At 35.1% G+C, this 8,920-nt stretch overlaps 1 protein-coding gene across 2 annotated transcripts in view; it reads right to left on the bottom strand.

Moving 5' to 3' along the window:
* Positions 1–3,450: 3,450 nt before the first annotated feature.
* The window catches only part of ZNF706 (zinc finger protein 706), a 10,530-nt gene continuing 5,060 nt past the window's right edge, over positions 3,451–8,920 (bottom strand). Inside the window, exons 4-6 of one of the 2 annotated variants that reach the window (XM_011931498.1) lie at positions 8,332–8,468; positions 6,381–6,488; positions 3,451–5,633 (exon numbers count right to left, since the gene is read on the bottom strand). In XM_011931498.1, the coding sequence (XP_011786888.1) occupies positions 6,393–6,488; positions 8,332–8,466 (231 nt within the window). In that variant the 5' untranslated portion in view covers positions 8,467–8,468 and the 3' untranslated portion in view covers positions 3,451–5,633; positions 6,381–6,392. The remainder of the gene's footprint in view (positions 5,634–6,380; positions 6,489–8,331; positions 8,469–8,920) is intronic. The other variant, XM_011931506.1, reaches the window with a different exon arrangement.

Here is an 8,920-nt window from a genome sequence, read left to right as displayed (position 1 = left end):
ATGAAAGGTTATTTTGTTACTGTAACTTACTAAACTGACTTAATCTAATAAAAATACTATTTCTTCACAGCAATCAGGTAACAATAGAAAACATATTTCACTAGTCTTGAATTAAAAATACGCCTTGAACGCAAACTGTGGATTTATACTTTATCTGTTAAGGCTTCCAGCAAGTGGTGCAGACAGAGCCTACAATTTCGTTCTCTGTGTAAAATAAGTTACAGGTTTCATAACTCTAGTTATCTGGCAACTCTCAGTTCTTCCAAGTTTACTGTGGATAGCAGATTGAATATAGTCAGAAGGCCCCAACAAATAAATGGGCAATGGACAATTCACAAAATATAAACAGCATCTGGCTAACAAATGTAGTTAAAATATTCCTGCTCCACTAGAAATCAAGGAAATATACAAGGGTTAACCTACCAAATTCAGGAAAAAGTGCTAGAATTCAAACAAAGGTAATACAGTAACATGCAAAACATCATTGGTCAAGTATTGTCTGGTCCTATATACTATATAGTCTGCAACGCTGGTTCTCTCTCATTTGCTATTTTAATAAAGTATTGTACACTTTACAGAAGAGCTTTAAAGTTTTATGATGTGTAATTCTAAATGTAGAAATGAAGTCTTCTGCACAAATTAGAGAAAACCTAAATGTCCAACAACAGGAAAATGGTTAAAAAAAAATAGGTAATCTACCCAATGGATCATTATGCTCCCACAGAAATTCCACTTAGCACAGTCAATAACACAAAAAACTCACCTGTTATGTTGTTAAATGAAATGGCAAAGTATAAAGACATCATATGAAAAAAGTGACTACAAAATTCAAAAACATGCATTAACTTAAAAAAATCTATGTGGTAAGAATGAGAGAGAGAGAGAGAGACAGAGAGAGAGACAGAGAGACAGAGAGAAAGAGACAGACATGGATACTATTCACCAAAATGTTTTGTACTGGTAAATTTTTAAAATTCAACTTTACCACAGTCTTCAAATTTTTATATATGAGATATATTTCAAAATGTGTTACTTTTATAATGAAGTGGAGGACAAGAAATGTCACGTATAGCCACACTGTAGTCTGGGGTTATTTAGTGCAGGGACAAACATCCCTAAATACAGCTTTCTGGGCCCTGGTAGTATCATTGCATTAGAGCACAGCAAAATTCTTGCCCATTAATCTACATTCATAATAACCTAGAATAACTAAAAGTGTTTTATGGATAGTAAACTGTTAAATAGAGAAACATACAAGAGGTTGTAAAAAGATCTCTATCAAACCAGTATCAACACAATATTTCATTAATAAATATAAATCTTCCTGACATACTTGCATCATGTCATTCTCCGTCCCCCAAACTCTGAAAGAGTCCCCAGCATCAGGAGTAATTTGAACAATTTTCTGAAGTGTGCACGCATTGCACAATCTCGTTCCATTCTAACGATTCTCCCCACTCATATCCATGGGATCAAAGGCTCTCATTCACAAGCCTTGTGCTCAGGCTGGCCTACTCACTTTCTCTCAAAGAAACTTTATGTAGTTTTGCTCAATCAGCCACCCACACCTTGATTTCCCTATTCCTTCCTACTCCTCCCTCAGCTGACTCCCCATACTCCCAGACACAGACTGCCCTCTTCGACCCACAAGCCATCCTATACACACATAAACGCATACATATACATATACCTCATTAAGCTATGGTCTATAAAACACACCAAGCACTTAGCCATATAGCCTAAAATTATGTAAATAAATATATGTATTATCTCCAGAACACATCTGAATTTCCAAAGATTAGGGAACTTTGCTATATTTCTTTGTATAAAACATTGCTTTTATGTAATACTTTATAGCTTACAATGTAACTTCACATATATGATTTTCAATATATACCTTAGTGACTTAAACTTCTCAGAGTTCATCCTAGAAAGATCTGGGATAAAGATATTATTCCTGCCTACAACCCTCAAATAAAATTAGTTAATGATAGTATTAACAATTACTTCATACTGAAGATATCCCCATGTGAATATAAAGAAATGACCAAAGTCTGTCTCTGAATGTGCGGATTTTAAATTTGGAGCCATATGGTATTCAAAGAATAAAAGCTAAAAAATGGCTATTTAAAAAAAAAAAAAAAAGGATACTTCGGTAAGACAACTTATCAAAAGAACATTTAAAATAAAAAATATTTTCAATTTAACATGGTAATCTACAATTAAAAATGACAGGTTGAACTTCAATTTTAAAAAGTCTCATTTTCTTTGTTAAGTAGACAGATATTTTCATTAAACCTACAAACTGAAAGCTCTTAAGATTTTTCTGAAACTTTTACAATAAGTAAAATTAAGGTAGCCTAAACTATTTCAGAATGTAAAGTCACAGTAAACACAACTCCCTGGTGTTGATCTTCATTGCCATATACTGTCAAAAGGTACATGATCAAAAAAGTACTCTAACCAAAACTAAACCAAACCCTTTCCAAAAAAAACCAGAAATCTAGTACAAATGAATTAATTCAGACTGAGCAGTTTAAATACAGTATTTCAGTTATAGTTTGGACTGTGTCTGATCACTGTGTTATAGAAAAAGGCCTTTACCCACATTTTAAAATAGGTACAGTATATTACATATATATTATATATATATATAGAAAGAGAGAGAGAGAGAGAGAGACAGAGTCTTGCCCAGGCTGAAGTGCAGTGGTAAGATCTCAGCTCACTGTAACCTCTGCCTCCCAGGTTCAAGCCATTCTCCTGCCTGAGCTTCCTGAGTAGCTGGGATTATAAGCATGTGCTACTAGGCCCTGCAACTTTTTGTATTTTTAGTAGAGATGGGCACTTGCCATATTGACCAGGCTGGTCTCGAACTCCTGACCTCAAGTGATCCCTCCACCTCAGACTCCCAAAGTGTTGCGATTACAGGCACGAGCCACTGCACCTGGCCACATTACATATATTAATAAAAATTAAAAACATGGGTTTTCTTAGGTAAAATAGTAATGTTGATAAATTCTACCTTATGCTACATCTCAGGTTTGAATTATGATGTCATTAATTACCTATACAGTATCTTTAATATTAAACTAAAAGTATAACTTCAAATCTTACAATATCATCAAGGACTTATCCATCCAATTCAATTAACTGACCTAAGTATTTTTCATAATTGTATTTTTATGTTAATAGCCAATCACTTCCCCCTTTCCAACAATTCGCACTTATTCTATATAGTAAGCTTTCAAAATGACAAATTTTTTTCCACCCAAGTATTCTACAGACCTCAAAAAGGCAGACTACAGGGAAAACAACGAGAAATGAAAGAAATCTCTTGCTACCCTCAGATCTACCAAGCTATACTTAAGAGCCAATTCTAAGTTCAGGAAAAAAAAAAAAGAAAAAATGGGAATATAAAAACCTCTTAAAATGTAGAAGAAATTAGACTAGTTTAGTTTTCTTTAATATCTTCTTTAATAAGACATTACAGCACACAACTGAGCCCCCAGTGTGTCAGTTAAACATGGGGATGTAGATCCACATGAAGAGAATGGAAACAAGTTTAATCTTAACCCCATTCCTTTTGGCAAGTAATAGAAATACAGCATACAAATGGACCAATTCTCTCTCAGTATATTTTATCAAGTCTTTGAAGACACCATAACAGTTTTATAATGAACTCTGCTGCAATCTGTTAAAGAATCTTCAAATTAAATTACAGGGATGTTTGGTTTTTAACTCAAACACAGTAAAATGGGGATTGTACTAATAATCCCCTCCTGAACTATAAGGATGAATATGCTCATGTAAGATCAATGCAGCTATTTCCCTGTCACTGAGATAATAGTGTTAAATATGGTGTCTTCAGCTGCTTATAAAAAAGAGTTAAGTACAAGAACAAAAAAACTTTCATTCTGAATTACAGTCACTAAAACAAATGAAAAAAAATTAAACCAAAACTTGTGAATGGTTTTCTATGATTTGTCACTAAACATAAACATACATATGCTCAAAGCACTTTTTAAAAACTTTTAAGTTGTGATTTAACCAGAACTTCTGCAATATCCACAAGAAATTAGGTAAAATTCTAACGTTCTGGTAATCAACATATTAGGAAACAACAGATATTAAATCTGAAACTTAGGAAATTAAATACACAAAATAAAAGGACTATTTTAAAGTAAGGGCATAAGAATAGGAGTTGCTAAGAAACTATCAGCACTGAAGCTTTTCCTTGGAAACATCTTAAACTTACAGGGAAGACAAGGTGGGCAAAATATGCAGAGCTACAAAACAAAGCAATGAAAAGTTACAGCAGAAGAGGGAATGCATTCTGTAATCCACAGGATCAGATAAGTGGCTCTAAGCAGTTACCAGTAAGTATTTTAGTGTTCTTCCTATTATATATTGAGTTAACAGCAGTTTTACAAGTTAAGAGTTGACACAAGCAAATTAGAAGAACTCTAAAATTAGCCTTCCGTAATTGGGTAAGATTTACCATACCCATCTGAACAAACCCATTTCCCCATCCTGAGATCTAAAAGAATGTGAATATTGACCCATTTTAATACTTTTCAAGTTCAGATGGAAGTCATACTGTACACCAGTCTTTGATTTTAGGAAACAGCACAAAGCAAACTCCTAAAATCAACAACTCACTTAGAAAAGAAAGGAGGGAGAGGGTTCTGGGAATTAATCCAGCCACAAGTCATTCCAATCTTCCTGTTAATGTAAAATCCATTTGTAAAAATGGCCAAATAGTAACTACCAAAAACCTCAAAAATTAATGTTTCAATTTCAAATTAAGGAACTTCAAGAGTTTTCAAAGAATCTAGTATCAAGATCGACCTTTACCAGTTCACATTTGTTCCATATTTTGCAGTAAACAATAGGTTTAATGATTATTTCATTATGGCATACACACCAGAACCTAATCTTTCAGAAGGGCTCACTGACAATCCAACTGCTTTTAGAAATTTATCAGTTATCTATAGGGTACACCTGACTGGCAGTTAGAGCCAGGTCATACTGCAATTTTAAATATTCCATCTCAAACACAGGAAATGATCAGAGGGGTACAATGACACATAACTGCAATATACTAAGGCAGCAGATAAGTCATTTTTCACCTAGAGAATCAGCTGCCCATAAAATCATATGCACAATTTTAATGAATGAGTCTGCTCTAGTTTAAGGAACCTGCCACTGAGCTGAGAAAGGGATATAAGAATTGCACTTGCAATTCTAGCTGATGAATTCATTAGATTTTTATAAGGCAAATAATGTGGAAAGTTAGAACAGAATTTCTAAAACCATTTATCCTGTGATGTCGTAAATCAAAGTACTATTTTATTAAATGAGTTATTTTACACAATATGAACATCAATATAATTACAGTTGTAAAAAAATTTTTTATAACAAGAATGGACTGATTTTCAGATTTCCAAATCAGAGTCAACTGTACATTTACACAGAATTGTCTTTGCATGAAGCCCAAAAGGGAACAGCATAAAAATGAGTGTTTCTGTAGCCCCTTTATTTTTGCTGATCAACAGTTTGTTAGAAAAGCAGCTGCAGGTATGTTACCTAAGGTCTGAGACAGTAGAAGAGTCAAAGGTGTCGTGTGAATCCACCTATAAAACATAAGCAAAATTTTCAATGAATGTTACCATTGCACAAATGCAACTTACATGCATTTCAAATAACTAAGAAGAAGTACTATGAAGATAGTATCTGGTAAAATTGTCGACCGGACTTTATATTTTGAACTTTGATGAATTTATTTTAAAAAGAAATAATTCTCAAACACACAACACACCCACCACCAACTCCACTACTTAGGGGGAAAAAATCCAACCAAATGTAATGTGTAAAGTGGTAACTTTCAACCAACAAATTTATAAACAAATTTATATAGTACATATCTACATTTTGCCCTATATTTTAATACTCAGAAGCTCTGCTAAGGGGATAGGTTGATGGGGGGGGGGAAAGAAGAACCTCTGCTAAGTACTACAAGTAAACTAATTGTAAAAACGTGCTTACGAACATTGGTGTACGTTGTTTTTGAGAGGGAAACTCTCAAATATCTTTGCAATCACTATTTTCCTTAAACTGATACGTTTCTTCCATTCTTGGATCAGAGATGGCTAGCATGTACTCATCTCCCCATTTTTGGCTACAGTAGTAAAAATTTGGATGTTTCAAAGGCAGTGAAAGGAAACAGTCTGAGAAAAAAGGGACTAAGTTACACATTAACTTAAATAGGGGAAGCAGTAAAATCTCAGAAGGCAGAAATTAATTTCACAATAAGAGAAGACAGTTTTGGTCTTGCATACAACCCTGATATTAACAAACCAACAGAAAAAGAGGTGAGTTACCTGTAAACAACCTTATGCCTGAACATCAGCTAATTCTGGAGGAAGTGGAGTCTTAGGATGCTTGCTCTCAAAGTGCTGCTTGAAGGTCTTAGGGTCTGGCATTTGTGTCTAACAAAAAAATCGTGCAAAAGAGAGCTAGACTGTATTTATGAAATAAAAATGTGTTACTTTTTAGAATCCTGAATCTTCTCAGGATAGACAATTATCACAAAAATACCTTTAAATTCCTACAACTTAGTGGCTGGCATATGAAGAGGGACTTTGTGGTAAAGAAATTCCTAACATTCCCACATTTCACATATAAAGAAAGGTAGGTCGCATAGAATGTATGCTGCTTATCTGATTAACAGCAAACAATAGGTAACATTTACTGAACCCTTATTATGTTAAGCATGTTACCTTAATTACCACAGAACCTTCAAAGTAATCTTTAGTGCCTACTAGCATCCTCATTTTACCTCATAAGGAAACTAAAACCCAGTTTAATTTGCCCAAGACCTTATTTTAACTTAGTACTAGGTATGTGACCTCTCAGATACTATACTATACTGACTTCCCTTGGCAAGAACCTTCAATTATTTATTTATTATTATTTTTTTTTTTGAGAGGGAGTCTGGCTCTGTCGCCCAGGCTGGAGTGCAGTGGCTGGATCTCAGCTCACTGCAAGCTCCGCCTCCCGGGTTTACGCCATTCTCCTGCCTCAGCCTCCCAAGTAGCTGGGACTACAGGCGCCAGCCACCTCGCCCGGCTAGCTTTTTGTATTTTTTTAGTAGAGACGGGGTTTCACCGTGTTAGCCAGGATGGTCTCGAACTCCTGACCTCGTGATCCGCCCATCTCAGCCTCCCAAAGTGCTGGGATTACAGGCTTGAGCCACCGCGCCTGGCCCAATTATTTATTCTTAACCCATTCAATTACACAAAATATGAAATAGAAGTCTGTGGTTTTAAGTTTTTAAGTGTGTGAACTACTCTAGCACATTTAGATTAATCTATTTCTTTATCATTAGTTGATTAAAATTTGCACCCTGCCTCTTTCCAAACTCTCAGAAGTTGCTCAATTTCATTATTTTGAGTGTACATGTAGTGGACTAACCCCACTGTGGTTTCCTTTGGTACTGCCATTCACTACCTTCAAGAGTAATGAGCTTAAACAGGCAAGAGGTTCTGATTTGGAGCTTCAGAAGTACTTCTTTGAGAAGCAGTACAGTAGTGGTCCAGAGGGTGGACTCTGGAGCTGAACTGCCTGAGTTCAGATTCCAGTTCTTCTACTAACCAACTGGGAGACCCCACACAAATTGTTTAATTTCCATGAGTCAGTTTACCCTTCTGTAAAATGAGAACAATAAAAGTACTTTATCTTACAGGGTTACGTGGATTAAATAGGTGAATACATGTAAAACACCTGGCTCTATGTCTGGCATATGGTAAGCACTCAAAAGTAGCTGTTATTATTACTGTTCTTCAAATCTAATAAAACACATTCATTCTAGGAAAAGCTCTCAACATGAATATACTCTATATGGTTTTACAGACACGCTAATTATAAAATTTAGTGAAGAAAAAGAAAAAAGCCAATTATATAGCCAGAGGTATATTTACTAGCATATCATATAACTCTAAAAGTATAGTTTAGAGTTATATGATATGCTAGTGAAGTGTTTTATATGCCCTTATGAAGACATCTTTACTTTATATGAGGAAAGGGATTTTGTTTTGTTCACTCCTTTTTCCCAGGACCTAGAGATTTTTACCTGGCCATAGGAGCCATTCAAAAAATGTCTGTTGAAAGGGTGAATGAAGATAGATACCTAAAATAATCAGCTCTCAAACCTACTATTTCAAGAAAAGCATCTATTTTGCTATGGTTTCAAAATTTTAATCTATACAAACCAATTTATAATGAAAGAACTGCTCACGGGAGAGCTGTATCTTTCAATTCAATTCCCCTTACCCTACAGACAGTGCAGGTATATATTAAGGCAGCTTTGGCAGCAGCCTTTTGGTCATGTCCTTGTTTCTTCTTTTGTCCAGCTTGCTTTTTGGCATTTTTCTGCTGAGACTGAATTTTCTGCTGTCCACGAGCCATATCTAAAAACAGAAGGTGAAGCATTAGAGTGGCTTATTTACTCTAATACAGAGTAATCTAAGCATAAGAGCGTTCTTAGAACTGAAGCCTTAAGTTTTATAGAGACACCTGGCAAATAAAAATGTATAGGTATTAAAATTCCCACACACAAATGCTACAAAAGTATCAACTGGCAGAACCCTGTGGAAAACTAGTTGGTAGCTGTTTATTCCACGAGCCAGCAATTCCACTCTTGGTATGTACTCAACAGAAATGCAAATGTTATGTACACCAAGACATGTACAAAACGTTCTGAGTGCCCATTCCAAAACTAGAAAAAATCCGAATGCCCATCAATAGTAATATGGATGCACAACTTGTATACATATTTTTACAGTATTTATACAACGGAATACTACCCAGCATTTAAAAAATTGTGGCCAGCTGGGCACGGTGGCGCATGCCTGTAATCCCA

Source organism: Colobus angolensis, unplaced genomic scaffold (genome assembly GCF_000951035.1).
Source record: "Colobus angolensis palliatus isolate OR3802 unplaced genomic scaffold, Cang.pa_1.0 Scaffold121, whole genome shotgun sequence".
NCBI classification, from domain to species: Eukaryota; Metazoa; Chordata; class Mammalia; order Primates; family Cercopithecidae; genus Colobus; species Colobus angolensis.
This window is presented reverse-complemented; position numbering and strand designations above follow the sequence as displayed.